Source organism: Biomphalaria glabrata, chromosome 6 (assembly GCF_947242115.1).
Source record: "Biomphalaria glabrata chromosome 6, xgBioGlab47.1, whole genome shotgun sequence".
Lineage (NCBI taxonomy): Eukaryota > Metazoa > Mollusca > Gastropoda > Planorbidae > Biomphalaria > Biomphalaria glabrata.
This window is the reverse complement of record NC_074716.1, coordinates 22151396-22168041: the sequence shown is the minus strand read 5'-3', so window position 1 is coordinate 22168041 and position 16646 is coordinate 22151396. Positions and strand designations below refer to the sequence as shown.

General features: G+C 33.4%; 1 protein-coding gene across 7 annotated transcripts in view; it reads right to left on the bottom strand.

The window, feature by feature from the left end:
- The window catches only part of LOC106060634 (dynein axonemal heavy chain 1-like), a 91158-nt gene that overhangs the window by 37564 nt on the left and 36948 nt on the right, over nt 1–16646 (bottom strand). For all 7 annotated transcript variants that reach the window (XM_056032385.1, XM_056032386.1, XM_056032390.1 and 4 more), the window contains 11 exons: nt 12230–12384; nt 11942–12119; nt 11661–11855; nt 10996–11112; nt 10122–10136; nt 7032–7187; nt 5060–5161; nt 4319–4462; nt 2645–2805; nt 2135–2292; nt 1331–1504 (listed from right to left, as the gene is read on the bottom strand). In XM_056032385.1, the coding sequence (XP_055888360.1) occupies nt 1331–1504; nt 2135–2292; nt 2645–2805; nt 4319–4462; nt 5060–5161; nt 7032–7187; nt 10122–10136; nt 10996–11112; nt 11661–11855; nt 11942–12119; nt 12230–12384 (1555 nt within the window). The remainder of the gene's footprint in view (nt 1–1330; nt 1505–2134; nt 2293–2644; nt 2806–4318; nt 4463–5059; nt 5162–7031; nt 7188–10121; nt 10137–10995; nt 11113–11660; nt 11856–11941; nt 12120–12229; nt 12385–16646) is intronic.

Here is a 16646-nt window from a genome sequence, read left to right as displayed (position 1 = left end):
CGTTTTCTTCTTGCCTCCCTGGCCTCTATTTACAAACTTTTTAAACAACACTTACACCAAGTATTGAAAGTGTTGAATGTGGAGTGACTGTGTTGGTTTTTTTTGTCAATCAAATATGTATTACATTTCTGTACACTTTATAAAACAACTGAAGCCAATTTGTTACCAACTATTCATTTGGTGACTACTAACATCAACATTGATTTTTTTGATGATCTCATCTGTAAATCTTTAAAATGTTCTACTTCTCAAGTAAGTAAATATTTTTCTATTGAAATTTTGAATTTACTTAATCTTAGGTCCTGGGCGTTTTTGGCATAGTCTCCATTGAGATCAGTAAATAGTGACAGTATCAGCTTTATTCCAGATGGTAACATTGTCTCTATGTGTGACTCTCAGGATCTGTCTCAGCCTTTGCAGTTTGAAATTTTTTCAATTTTCAATCTTGGCGGATGTTTTCCATGATGATATGAGGCAGATCTTTGTGTTTAAGTTAATCAATTGATGACCCAAATAGACAATATGATTGAAGAATGTCCTAAGACTTTCCTTTCCCAAGTAATCCACATACTTACATGGCTTTGGTCCCATCCATGTTTAGCCAAAAGATAATTCAGTCTATCAACTAATTCAGTCTATCAACTAATTCAGTCTATCAACTAATTCAGTTCAAACCATGGAAAACCAAAGGCACTTTAGCTTATGACATGGTCCATAGCTAGGAGGACTATAAAATACACTCTGTTGCACACCCATCTTGATGTCAAAGAAAGTCTTTTCTTATCTAAACTTGTAATCATTGCAGCATGTCACTGCTGTACACTTTGCAGCTTAGAATGAAAATAGGGCAAAGTTTTAAATATTGGCAGGTACTTTTATAGACAGTGTTTCTTTTATAGTTTGATATATCCTTTAGTAATGGAAGGTTTAGAGAGATAAATGTCTCAAATTAAGGTCAATGTTATTAATAACAATTACATTGAGTTCATATGACATTGTAGTCATTTTTATTCAAACTATACATTGCTTAGATTTTGATTGTCTAACATTTTTCTAAGCTCTGTGACTTAGTTTTTATTTCTTTAGTTGGAAACACTCTAAAGCTCAAATCTGCCTCTTTGCATGAATTTATTGTGAAAATCCCCATTAGGATACAAGAAATTCAAAGCAAACTGTTTATATGTAGTCGTAGATCTACTTACCAATCCAACTGTTTATTTGTAGATCTACTTACCAATCCAACTGTTTATTTGTAGATCTACTTACCAATCCAACTGTTTATTTGTAGATCTACTTACCAATCCAACTGTTTATTTGTAGATCTACTTACCAATCCAAGACAACAAGATTGTCCCAAAAATCTTGAAAAGACTGGCGTCTGACATTGCAGTAAAAGCCAGGAAATTAAAATGGCGTAAAAGTCTTGCAGTAACAGGATTCCTTCCTCCACCTGGAGGCCCCATGGCAGCTAGGATGTTCACATCTGCCAAACTTCGAAACTCACCTAACAAAGAAGTAGAAAAATTTAATTCAATATAATTCTAAATAAAAAATGTACAATCAACCAATAAAGAAATTTCAATGTTTTTCATTTCTTTTAAAGGGGTACATGGGTGAATGTTATAACTTGTGTAATCTTTATCTATAAATTAGGTCTATAGTAAGTTTAGTTCTGTCATAGAAACAAGTATGTATGTACATTTTTTCATAGTCTTATTTTAAAAAGTCACTATTAAAAACTGAACTACAAATCCAACATGTCAATATTTTGTTGAAAGTTTCTAAGTGCTATCTAAGAAGTAAAACAGGAGGACTTGATTTCAAACCAAAGTAGGAAGAAAAGTATCTTCTAATTTTAGGACATCCATAAGTCTACCTTACTCCTTACAGCTACTAACATCTGTCTGTGTTAATAAAAGAAGTTGGTTGTCTTGACCTCTATTAACTATCAGCCTATAAATAAAATATACCTTTAATATACCTATATATAACCCTAATATATTAGGTTTGCACTGGATAGTAGCTATATTATTTATATTTTTAAAAAATAATGTGCTTAAAAATATATTAATACACACCATTTTCAAAGGATATATTTCTCTAATGTTATTCCTTTTATCAAAACATCCCTTACCTATAGCTTTACGATCATACCATCCATTAAAGTCCATAAATTGTCTAATAAGTTCAATGGGTGGCTGCGCTCCATAAGTCTCCAAGGAAGGCATATTCAGATCATCAATAAAAATGACACAATACTTCCCGACAGGTGGACCATAGATACCCTTTCGCCTTGAGAAATATAAATCAAAGAAAGTTTAAAATCATTTAGTTGCATTAAGTCATAATTTTAAACTTGTTCCCATAAAGTTTACAATTCATAGAACAACTTCATTTTAATTTTAAGGACTCATATTTCTAGAAAAATGATTAAACTGGAATAGTTTTAATATAAAATAGACTCATTTTTAATTTGTCTAATCATATCAGAGTAAACACTTCACATAGCACGATTGTTTCAAAGTGAATTTTAAGCTGCATCTTATACATTAATAACATTTTTTTATCTGATTTTTTTTTCGTTGCTTATAATTTGAGCATGTGAGAGAATGTATTCATAAAGGTAAACAAATTTTATCCTGACCTTTTATCTAGCTTGCTGTCAATCAAATCTTGAGTTTGATTTGCAGAGGTCTTGGCAGAGAAATTAATGAATTCTGGTAAATATTCTTCAGTCAATCCACGTGTCAATTTATCAAGCATGGTCAAAGTTTTGCCTGTACCAGTTGGTCCAATCGCAAGTAACTGAAATATAAGCACACACAGACTCATAAATAAAGAAAGCAACCTGGCAACACCATTGAAACAATATTTATAAAAAGTAGAAAAGTAAACAAAAAAAGTCACAATATCTTCATTTCTTCCTCCTTCCTACCCTGCACTGAAGCATACCACACACACAATACCTCCACTGAAGCATACCACACACACAATACCTGCACTGAAGCATACCACACACACAATACCTGAACTGAAGCATATCACACACACAATACCTGCACTGAAGTATACCATACACACACAATACATCTACTCAAGTATACCACACACACAATACCTGAACTGAAACATTACAAACACACACATGATGTTGCTGACAATTGAGGATATTTTTTTTTCCAATATGTTTGATGTTTAACATTGACAAAACAATACCTGCACTGAAGCATACCACACACACACAATACCTGTACTGAAGCATACCACACACACACAATACCTGCACTGAAGCAAACCACACACACAATATCTGCACTGAAGCATAACACACACACAATACCTGCACTGAAGCATAACACACACACACAATACATCTACTGAAGCATACCACACACACAATACCTGCACTGAAGCATACCACACACACAATACCTGCACAGAAGCAAACCACACACACAATACCTGCACTGAAGCATACCACACACACAATACCTGCACAGAAGCATACCACACACACACACAATACCTGCACTGAAGCAAACCACACACACAATATCTGCACTGAAGCATACCACACACACAATACCTGCACTGAAGCATATCACACACACAATACCTGCACTGAAGTATACCATACACACACAATACATCTACTGAAGTATACCCCATACACACACAATACCTGAACTGAAGCATTACAAACACACACACAATGTTGCTGACAATTGAGGATATTTTTTTTTATTTTCCAATATGTTTGATGTTTAACATTGACAAAACAATACCTGCACTGAAGCATACCACACACACACAACACCTGTACTGAAGCATACCACACACACAATACCTGTACTGAAGCATACCACACACACAATACCTGCACTGAAGCATACCACACACACAATACCTGCACTGAAGCATAACACACACACACAATGTTGCTGACGATTGAGAACATTTTATATTTTCCAATATGTTTGATGTTTAACATTGACAAAACAATTTCATGACCATGTTGTATTTCTTTTCTACTTCTTTCAAATCTACCTGCCGACAGATATATATCCATGTTCTTATTCATTTATTATTCCGTTATGCATAAGCATTTTCTTTCTCAAAACCATTTGATCCAATTCCAAACTGAGCCTTCCTCCCTTTTGACTCCTAATACACACTCCTCTCACTAATATGAACAAGCTATATCTAGACACTATATTTGAACCCAAAACTTTTCAGAGAGCTTCTTGACTATAAACATGATTATACAAGCAATTAAAATCATTATCACAATGAATATTAATGCCTCGAAATTACTTACCTTTTTTCTGTTCAAAACAAACATATTAACTAAAAAAGAGGATCTACAGGTATCAATAGTTGGCACCATGATATCAGAGTATTTGATCTCTGAAGGCACTTGGTATGGCTGGTGACCATGCTGCCAGTTCAGCCAACGGATTACCTAGGAGAGAACAAAAGAGCGCTTTAACAATGTAGGATGATAGCTCTTAAAATGATTGAGCTTGGCAAACTTTCATTTCTTGACACAAGAAAGACATTGTTCAAAAGTAAATAGAGAAGATTTATGTTGTTACTGTTTTTTTTTTTTAATTTAAATTTAGAAATTGGTTTGGATGCTGATATTCAGTCTAAAAGAAATTCCAACCTGGTATCTTTTTTTTTTATGGAAAATATCTGCCATGATCTAAACTCTTAAAATGTTTCAAAATTTGTACACAACTTTTAAAGACATTTGTTTTCACCAAATCAAAGATAATTGAATGGAAATTTAGGAAAATTTTTGAACATAAAAATAAAATTGGTTACTTGATGTTCCTAGCATTCTGTTAGCCTACATCACTACTAATAAATGCTAAAACAACTTTTCCAACAAAAAGCACTTAAAAGACTTATCTAACACAAAGCTAGATGTTATCTTCTTTAAGAAAACTCTGCTAATTAGCTTTCTGTCACCACACCACCATTGTACATTATGGCTCCATTTAGCCTTCTATTCAACATTTCTATCTTAAAGACTACAGATATTCACACAACTCACTCTTTCACTTCCTTCCTCTTCCTCTTCAGCTTGGGTCAGAATACCAGCGTCATCTAACTTGTAGTCATACACCAGGCCAGTATCAGGAAATTTTACTGCCAACTAAAAATATATCAAGTTAGTGTATGTTCATTGTTTAGTCCCATGAAGAAACTCATTTATAACAAGAAATTGTTTTCAGAGAATTCACCTTTAAAATGTACTTGTAATTAAAAATAAGTCAAGATTAGGAGAGACAAAGAGTAAAATAAAAATAAATAAATAAAATAAATAAAGTTTATAACAAGACACAAAAAAAACTGGATACATAAGTACAACTGTTTATCTTTGAGTAGAAAATCTCATGGCCAGTAACCAGTTTTGTGGAATTCCATTCCTTGTTTAACTATTTGGCTCCGCAACAACGCACAGGACGTTGATTTTAAAAAAGGGGAAAAAAGTCGGACCAACGCTGGGGGCATCGGCTATTTAAAATTTATTTTTTCGTTTCTATTTCTCCAATGTTTTTTATTGCTTAATTTTTTAACTAGAATAGTTTCCCTTTGCTAAACATCTGGAATTTCCTTCATTTAACGTGTTTTTATTTTGTACGAAGTTTGTAAAGAGATTACATTTATTTTTTTCTGTGTGCGTGTTTTTTTAACATGGAGCTTCAACCAAAGCCATATAAACTTTGTAGATCTAAATATTTCTTTGATGAAGAAGTATAGGGCCTAATAATTCAGATGACAGTGATTTTGTTTCATCTGATGGTGATATTGATAAATCTAATTATATAGTCTAGATCTAGTAAATTAATTTATAGATCTAGAATCTAGACCTAGGGCTAGGAATGATGAAGTTTATCAGCTGATGAAGCAGCTCCACCCCCAGCTAATGTTCAATGTAGATCTAGAACTAGTTTAGCTGTCTCTACATCATCTAGATCTAAATCTAATCAGATAGAGGTAGATCTCTAGATCTATCATCTAGGCACTGAAACAGATCAATTTCAGATTTGTTCCATCAAGAAATTGGGTTGTCAACCTAGACTTAGTCAGCACTGCATCTATTGAGATGGAATGTTGTTTTTTTTCATTGACAATCACATTGTTGATAGTCTTGTCAGCAAAATAAATAGCTATGCTGACCATAGGATTAAATTTAACACCCCTGCTAGAATAAGATCCATTTTCAGAGAATGGAGACCTATAACTATAAAGAAAGACAGAGTATGTAAACACTGTAGGTCAGGGAGAACGGTTTATGTTTGCATTGGATGGGAGTCGAACCCACACTTCATATTGACTGCTTCCATGAATATCGCAACTAGAAGGAATATTTATGTACTAAGTACATGAAGAACTTAAGAAGAAAATATTATAATTATATATATATGCTGTACAGTTGGACTAGTTTTAGGGTAAAAGTTTTTTGTTCCAAGAGTGTTGCTTTTTTTATGGCCGTTTTCATTAAAGTAGTGACATTGGATTATTAGTTCCAGTTTATTATTTTTTGCATCTATTGCTGTTTCTTCTATGGTGTTCTGTAAACAAATGGATAAAAATGAGAAAAAAACTTCTTTGAATTCAATTTGAACAATAAATTTCTTGTAACATGCACTTGGATGGATATTTTCAATGTCAGTTGGTGAGTTTTTCATTTTTATATTCAAAACCCAAAATTACAAAAACAACATGATTTGCAAACTAGAAAACATAAGAAATGGAAAGAGCATTTCTCTTTAATTCTATATCAAATTTATTATTTTCCAATAATAAATAAAAAAGTTATACAAGTTATATCGAAGCAAAGTAGCGCACTCTGAAATGGCGGAAAAATTAATTCCGTCCAAAAGTGGAAAATAATTCCGAAGTAATTCTGGAGCCAAAGAGTTAAGATACTTAAATATTGTGGAAATGTTTAAAAGTTTGGCTACTGTGCTGTTGTGTTATTGTTATATCATTGTTATGTTATGAAAAGTTTCACTTACATTGTGCTCATCAATCTTCTGTCTGATCCACAAGTCAAACTTATCTCTTCCATCATTGTCACAGGATGCACCAAGCGACCATATCAAGGAGAATATGAACCAAGGCTCAATAAGTTCTACTAGTCTAGCCTGATTTTCTTCACTAACGATATCATGCTGGGGAAAGAAATAGTTCTAGAGGTCATCACACTGATTCAGTACTTTCTAGAAACAATGTCTACAATCAAAGTGACTGGAAAATTAAAAGTGTCATTAGTAATTAAAATTGTCATAAGTAAGCAATGAATGTCCATAATTTAAAATGTGAATATGTTCACTTAAAGACCACATATCCAATAATTAAACAAGGTTAAAGTCAGTTTGTGTGGAAAAACAAACTGAAAATCGGCCCCCGAAGTGGTCTACCCAGGCAGGTAAAAAGGCAGGTTTCAATATTATCAGAATGAAATTCTATCAAAGAAAAATGACAGAGAAGAATGGAGAAAGGATAGGTGAAAGAGAATGTGAAATTAGATGTGAACCTGGCCAAACTGATGACTTATAATGAACATCTAATAGATCTAATTGTTTTGTAGTCAATCTCTTATTTCTCAAGAAAAAAACATTTCCGTAAAAAAAAAAAAGAAAAAAAAAATTTCCTTTGGTTAAATGTTCTATGGTATTGATGCTGCACTACAATTCACACTATAACATGAAAAACTACTAATTAATAGTTGTTTTAAATTATGTCCAACTTATATGCATACTAAATAGATTTTTTCTCTTTAAAAAATAGTAAACAAATTTTTTTGTAAATATAGTACTTAGTGTAACAGAACTTACATAACTTAACAATACAAATGTAAACATAAAATAATTTTTTGACTAAAAATCTGAAACCCTTTGCATAAATGTGTTAAAAATATGGTAAATAGTCATCTCCCCTACTAAGGAGCCTCCCTTGTTTGTTACTATTAATAGTGAATAGTTGTAAAAGTGGTGTATTTTTATGAAAAAACTGCTTGCATAAGTGATTTTAAAAATTTGATTTTTCCCTTTCAGAAAAGAAAAAAGTAGCCTTTGCATCAGAACTTTGAAAGGTCTAAAATATCATGATGTCGGATTTTCACTATCTTTTCTAGTTTACAAGATCTAAATGGGATGGACAGACAGACAGACGGACAGACATTCCACACAAAACTAAAAGCGTCTTTTCCACTTTCGGGGGCTGCTAAAAATCATAAATGGATGATAATGATTTTAACTAATGAAAATATTAATTTCTAACAATGGATGGCATGATGGTGATATTGGATGTACATGTGCAGAAAAATTCTACAATGTGTGTAAATAATGGGTCAATAATCCAGATTTATTGGTATTTGAAATGTATTTTGTCTTGTCTTCAATATCTAAATTGAATCATGGAGCAGGTCTACAACAGCTTAAGAAATATAGGAGTCTTTAGTAAATATAAAATAGTGAGGGAGCAGGTCTACAACAGTGTCACGATCATCAATGATGCTAGATGTCACGTTGATAATTAACTTGATCTAAACTGCACAATCAATGATCGTGATTGCAGAGGATCTAGAAATCGTCAGTTGATAAGATGATCATTTAGAAGTTGCTAGTTGATAAGATGATCATCTAGAAGTTGCTAGTCGATAAGACAATCTAAGTATATTATTATTATAATCAATGAAGAAACTTCTCCTCGTCAAATACAAATACTTTAATTCAAAACTTGGAAAAGCTCTTCACAATAATTACAATGGTTAAATGTACTTGAATAAAACAGAATATGTATATTTCTACTAAATTAAATGATCTACACAATATAATAATTATGTCATCTTCCTTTGAATTCCAACACGAGACTGGCGGTAATATCTAGAATCTTTCAGACCTTTGGGCCTTTACCATGTGACTAATATCTCTTTGTCGCTTGGTTAATCAATTGACCAATAAAATATAGATTAATGTACAATAATTAATATTTCTAATCAATCACATTTATTCCAAAACAGAAGGTTGCTGCATGCTTGGGATTCCCCGAGCTAGCTGAAATTTTGCAGGCAAACCTTGGACTAAATATAGACAAAGCGTACATGACAAACAGCTTAAGAAATATAGAAGTCTTTAGTAAATATACAATAGTGAGGAAGCAGGTCTACAACAGCTTAAGAAATACAGAAGTCTTTAGTAAATATACAATAGTGAGGAAGCAGGTCTACAACAGCTTAAGAAATATAGGAGTCTTTAGTAAATATACAATAGTGAGGGAGCAGCACATACTTATGAATTTGAAATCCGCATAATAACAAAAGGTAAGACAAGGATAAGACTCATGCCCTGATGATCCTTTTTGTCAATAGCTTAGTTTTCTCCATCAGTTTTGATCCAATCATTATGTCAATGGATCATCTTCTTTATCTACGATTACTTGCTTCACCTGTTCTCCTGATTCATAGCAATTATCTCACCAACACTTAAAAGCAATTTAAAAGTCCTTATGTGACTTTTTTTTTTCTATATTTGATTTCAATATAAAAGTATTTACTGATTTATTAGAAGTGTCACATTTATTGTCATCATACTATGAAAATTTTAATTGAATTCTTGCTGATTTTATAAGTTGTATAGGCAAGGGGATGAAATGTCTGGGGATTGCCAGGGGATTAAGTAACATAAAAAAAAAATGTTCATCAATTTAAGACAATAAACATTTTAAAAACTTATGAACATTAAAATACAATCTTCACTTTAACAATGCTACAAATCCTATTTCTTGTCAATTAAATAAAAATTCAAAATAAAATATTTTCAATTACAGTTTTCAAGAGCTAAAGGTTTAACTTTGGAAAATTAAAACTTTTAAATCCTTAAAAGCACTTGTTTCATTCTTTTATTTTTAATAGACAATGCCATTAATAAAAAAAAAAAAACTAATAAAAAGTAATTTTCATGCTATTGTTTTTTTTGTTTTTTTTTAAATCATTTTCAAAATGGAACAAAAAATCAAATCAAGCTACAAAGACTGAAGCAATTAAGATATGGTATGTCTAATAGAAAGAGAAATAGATAGATATAAAATTATATAAAACTTACAAGTTTTTGTCCCATCTAAAATTAAAAAAAAAGAGTTTTAAAAAATTAAACTCCATTTATAATCAATTTTATGACAAAGGCTAAATAAAAATGTGGTTGACAACTCATGAACACAACTTTGCCATATCAAGTCAATACACTTTAATAACAAACAGTTACATACAAATACAAGAGCCATTAGAAAAGCAATCTCCTAATTATTTGCTTCCATTCTATCCCCCAACTATTTGCAAGACACACTTCTTTCATCTCATTTATCACAGAAATGTAATTCAACCAGGCTAAGCAACTAGAACATGATAACATTTTCAATCAAATCTCTGATTCTTATCATCAAGTTTCAATATAAAATAAAGTATTTAGCTGTTGTGTTTACTTTCACTAACCGAGAGATGGAAAAATTCAGATCAACATTTATCTTATCTTATATAATACAGACCTTACTTCAAAAAAGAAGATATTACGTCCTAAGTGTTACTCTCAATAGGAACTAACTTTTTTTTCTTTATCTCTTATTGAAATCACAAAGCAAGAACATGGCAGTGAATGAGAACAAAATGTCACATGACGATGGAACTATGCTACTTGCTTCGGACATATGAGGTGTCAGGAATAGCAAACTCAAGCAAATAACTGCTGTTTCTAGTCAGACTAAGCAGTTAAAAAAACTTGATAAAAGAAACAAGAACTGAACTCCTCTTCTCTCTAAGGAATTAGTTCAACAATATGACATTCCGTTTTATATTCTTTCATCAAATAAGAGCATCACATAAGGTTTCAGTTTTAGAGATCTTGAGTACAAATAAAAAACCTAGATCTGTGTACTGATAACAACTAAAGCAACTTAAAAAATACTGATCTCTTGGATTCCTACCTTTAATTTCAATGGGCTTACAAAACAGTCAAATATTCTAAAATGGCTGAATGTTAAAGCACTATCCAGAGTACCAACAATCTCAATGACATTACTTCTAATGAAGTCGAGTCCAGGCTGAAACATAAACCATCAGATACAATGTATATAAATGAAACTTTTTTTTTCTTTTCTACTAGAAAGAAAGGCAGAAGTAATAACTAACATCAAGTAGGGCACAAACAGATCAAACCAAACAGAAGAATAGAAACTAAGTAAATCCACACAAACACATTTTTCTATGTGTAGAATTACTTGGCTTCACATCACAGGAATCAAATAGTTTCTGAAAAACTAAGGGCAATCAAAACCTCTTTAAACTTGCAATTAGGCCAACATTTGGTTTTGGGCTTTAATGACAAGGTAAGCATAGTGGGTAGGGCTTTTTTTTATTTTTATTTTTAATCAAATTGTAAAGTTGTAGTAATGCTATATTATTTCATTTGACAAAGTGTTACCTGATACATTTGGCCAATTCAAGCGCCTCTACTTTGAAACCAATGTGAGGCAAGTAAAAAGTTTAGAACAAGTTCCAACTAAGAATTGAGCCCTGGGCATTAAGCTCTGTAGTCATTCACTCTACTAATCAGTCCTAACAAAGAAATAATCATTTTAAAAAATCTTACTAGAAAGAAGTTTTTGAATAATTTTTCCAACTGCTCACTGTAAACTTTAATCAGAGGAGGTAATGTCTTAATCCAACACTCGATCAGTGGCCAGATGCCCAACACTGATGTTCCAAGGTAAACCATCCCACATCGACTGACAGTGGCAGGTGAAGCAACAGCCAAATCTGCTACTTCAAACATCATAGTCATGTGCTGCAAAAAGAAAACTTGTTTATAATTATGTTAGTTTTATTAGTTATGTGTACAAAACTTGTTCTATCAAAATGTGACTTGCATACATCAGTTAATTTGATAATCTCTCCACTACTCAGACAAAGTTTCTTGTTGTCATCAAGTACTGTGTTCATGTTCTCTATCCACACTGCATCCACTGGCCCATCAAAGATGTACCACCTCTTATCAGTGGTGGCTGCTGTGGTGCCAATTCGTATTAGTGTGGACAAGATGCCATCAGTCCTGAGGATTATAGAATCCAAAAGTCATTAGCAGACAACAGGCAATATTGTTGTAGACTCAATTTAGATCAAATATATAAATGGTAAAAAAAAATTGTTGAAATCTCTCACCATTCATGTGTAAATAAATCGAATTCTCCATATAACTGACCCATAGTGATTGACTTTGGATTCAACACATAAGTATGTGTGGTACAGAAGAATGAGAGGGAAGGGTTTGGTTGACCATGAAGTTCTGTTTGAGCCACCTGCAGTACCTTGTAACACTAAAAAGTGATAAGCAGAAGAGTTCAGTAAAGAAGAGAATTGAAAATAAATGAATTCTTAACAAAATTTCATGTTTGTTTGTTTGATATTTGGCATATCCTAGGCCATGTTGTGCCCATAATCCCTTCAGGATCACTTCCCCTATATAGGTAAACTCAATCAAAAGACTAGTTAAAGAACATACTTTAAAAAAAAAACAAAGCTTATACGAAATGTAATTGCATCAATTAGTTTGGATCAGTGATGTAATTAAATGTTTAATAGATCTAGACCAACAACAATTAATCTGTGCGATTAATAATATTTTTACCAACTATTTCTGTTAGGCACTATTTCATGCTTTTAGCTTTCTCATTACACTATGATCCTATCACTTGTCTGGACCAGTTGAAAAAATGCAGAAAAGGGGGCAGAAGGGAAGAAAGGAATATCTGGGTGGATTTTACCGTAATAGGTTTTCAAAAGTATTTACAAAAAGAAAAGAATTCAAACCGTGGCTTACGCCTCCTCAGGCAGATGTGATAACCACTTTGCTGATGAGGTACTTATGACTAGAGAATATTGTATAGTTATAAATTGTTTGTTTCAATTTAGAGCTGCGACTTATAAAGGAGACTAATTCAGCTTATACCACCACTTAAATAAAAAAAAAAGGTCCCCTTTCAGACTTTGTGGTCTATAGGGCAGATGATGTAAAGGTCATCTGATTCTGTGGCCTATGGTTAACTAGGGTGTCATGTGGCCAGCACAACAACCAACTGCCTTTACTTTTCCCCAACTAATGTCAGGTACCCATTAGAGCTGGGTGGACTCAGAGGCGCCCGAAGATCCCGAAATTAAACATCACAGTCTTCACCAGGATTCGAATCCCGTACCCCAGTTTGGAAGCCAAGCGCTTTTCCGCTCAGCCACCGCGCCTCCATACCGCCACTTCAGCCAAGTACAATTTTTTTCCCTTTTTCCAGATACCAAACAAAATTAATAATTACTAATAGTTAATTAACTAATTGGTTAATTTTTTAAATTTTATTCTTGTGTTGTCAGGTAAAAGAAATAATTGTGCAAAATTTCAGCTTGATCCAAGATTGGGTGTTGGAAAAATAATATGTACAAATGTTTTACCAAAGTGAATTGATAGAAGCTTTGTAAAAAGGTCACTCACAACTCAAATACTAAAAAATTTAATTAGCTAAAAGTTAAATCACTGTAAATAATAAGCCTATGGAGAGCCAAGCAATTTTCAAACACATCCAGACATAATTCCAAAAACAGATTTTTTCCCTGCTAGCCTAGTGTAATATAATATAACATAATAATCTAATAACAGAACTCAATTGTTAAATAAACAAGAAAGATGAAAGTGAAGTTTGCTTATTTAATTCATGAGTACCAGGTGACCGAGCCTCGCTCGGATGAATAATTTGTTAAGGAAGGATATATACCCGAAGTCATTTTGGGAATATTGTTGTAAATACGAAAATGAAAGATCGGGTAAAGACTATCAATCTGAAGAGTTGCTTTTTTGTTCTGTCAGTTCTCAATGTAATTGTACATGGCGATTAGAATAGAAAGACCCCCCAACAGTAGGCCTATAGAAAACCACAGCTCACGTATTAACGTTTTACATTGGTTCTTTCGCGTAAAACTATTGTGCTATTATATGCTTGGAAGAAAGTCTGACATTTAATATTGTAATTAATAAATTCATTATGGCTCTAACACTATACAGAAAACAACTAAGACTTCTTGAGTGCTTTCACCAAAGATGCTTGCGCTCCATCATGGACATATAGTAGCAGGACCGCACTACAAACAGCGATGTCCTTGCCAACGCCGGTATGGACAGTATAGAGGGACTTCTTATGGTCTGACAGTTGCACTGGGTAGGGCAATTATCCCGTATGGGAGACGAACGTATGCCAAAGGCAGTTTTTTTTTTTGTGAGCTAAATGGTGGTCGACGTAACAGAGGCGCCCCACGGAAACACTTCAAAGAACAGCTTTGGCGTCAACTTTCCGTGGCTGACATAGAAGAGAGCACCTGGTTGTATGCGGCCTCAGAACGAGACAGCTGGAGGTCACTCACAAAAGCAGCGGGATACACATTTGAGACCAAAAGAAAATCTGCTGCCGAGGACAAGCGCAGATGGCGAAAAGAAAATCTAAATCGACCACCTGCGGACAAAGGTTATGCTTGCCCTGGATGTGGCAAAATATGTAGGTCACAGCTGGGGCTGCGCAGCCATGGGAAATACTGCATTCCTCACTAATCTTCGGACTCGAAGACAAGCCTTATTATTATGGCTTTAGTAAGAATCATCATGTGATGCAAAATCTCTACGTTATAGTGTAAAACGTGCACCTAAGAGACTTAAAAACATCGCCTATGTATTCTAAAGAAGCGTTATTGTGAGGCATCTCTGTTACTCCGACAACCTTTCAGCTTACTAAAAAAAAAGATTGCCAAAAATATGTTCGTCCCCAATACGGAATAAGTGCCCTGCAAAGCGTGACTGTCGGATTATAAGAAGTTCATACCATTTTGCAGGAATATCGCTGTTTGTATTGCAGTCTTTGGTGAAGTCGTTCAAGAAGTCTTAGTTGCTTTCTATACAGTACTCATGTCTTAGATCCACATAGAAGGGTTGAGAGAATCACTGGTTGACACTGATTTTTGTAGACAGGCAGAGCGATTTATTTCGTGTTACTCTCGCTTCGAGGCGTCCAAAAGCATGCATATCCCTGATCACATATCAACCTCTCGTTAAAGCAATGCGTCATTTGATACTATGCTTCCCAGATAATGTGAAGTTATCTACCACTTTAAGGGATTATGCGCGGTGATCTTTGGGCTGAGTAGGTTTTATTGGGTGACTTCTGGAACATGACTTCTGTTTTACCGAGGTTTATAGGTTAACCAAAAAAAAGCAGCAGCGTGATGAAAATTCGTTGGCCGCGAGCTGGATATCATCAGGGCAAGCCTTAGGCCTATGCTGCCACAGTGGACCCCGAAGGTTCAAAAGCCCCGTGCTAATTCTAGGTGTAAATTATTAAATTAAACCATTATAATTTATAATAGGGTTCCCGTGGCCTCCTTGTTTTCAAGGAGCTCCTAGAAATCTCCTGAAATTTATAAAAATGTCCTTAAAAAGACAAAATTGTCATTTTGGGGTGTCAATCAATATGGTAAACGCCAGTCCTACGCGTGATATAAAAAAACGGCATCGTCAGCTTTCATTTAATAAAAAGGTAATCCAAATACAAATTTATTTTCTAATACAAAATTTTATTTTCACTTATTATCCTTATCCCACCTTTACTAGTCTGCGCGCAATCCATTTCACATAGGGCCCCGCAAATGTTAGGGCCGGCCCTGGTTGTGCAAGTAAGGCATAGATAAGCTGTGTTATGACAATTTCCTATGTTTTGGTATGGGACAGAAGACTTCGAGGCTTAAACACATTGCAATAATTCACCAGCAAAATAATAAAGTAAAAGCTACCTACAGGTGTACGCAATTAAAGTGTAAACAATTTATAAAGCCTTTAAAACACAATAACTAATTATACATTAAGATATTTAATTTCATTATTTTTCTTCCATAGTTTCATAATGGATCAATGTACAATATGATGGTGTGCAAATGTTTAATTAGGCCAATTGAATCATTAAAACTTTTTCTTGTTTGCGAAGAAATGTCTTAGTGTACTGCTGTGAGCCTAGTGACATAAGCGATGTCAAGTTTTTTTTCCATTGACGTCATATAGAAAATTTCATTCATAAAACATTCTAGCCAAAATTAATTTTTCGATAATGAGCCATTTTCAAACCGATATAACGGTCGACCTCGAGTTTTCCCGATGTGACCAATGAGTTGAGATTTTTTTTCTCACTATTATGCACATACCGTGAAATTTTAAAGAAAATCGTTAGAGCCGTTTTCGAAATAAAATTTATATATATATAAATATATATACATACATACAAGAATTGCTCGCTTAAGAGTATAGGATATTTTATAGAGTTGCATTTTCTATGCAGTTCTAAAATAATCCCACTGTCATGAAATAAAAAAATGTATATTAATCAAAATAACATTTTTTTAATCAGAAACTGAATTGCTTAATTTATTTCATTCCCACAACAGAAATAAAATAAACAAGGTTACAAAGACAGTTTGTGTGGAAACACAAACTTAAAATCGGCCCCCTAAGTGGTCCTCCCAGGCAGGCTTCAATATTTTCAGAAAGAACATCCAAATG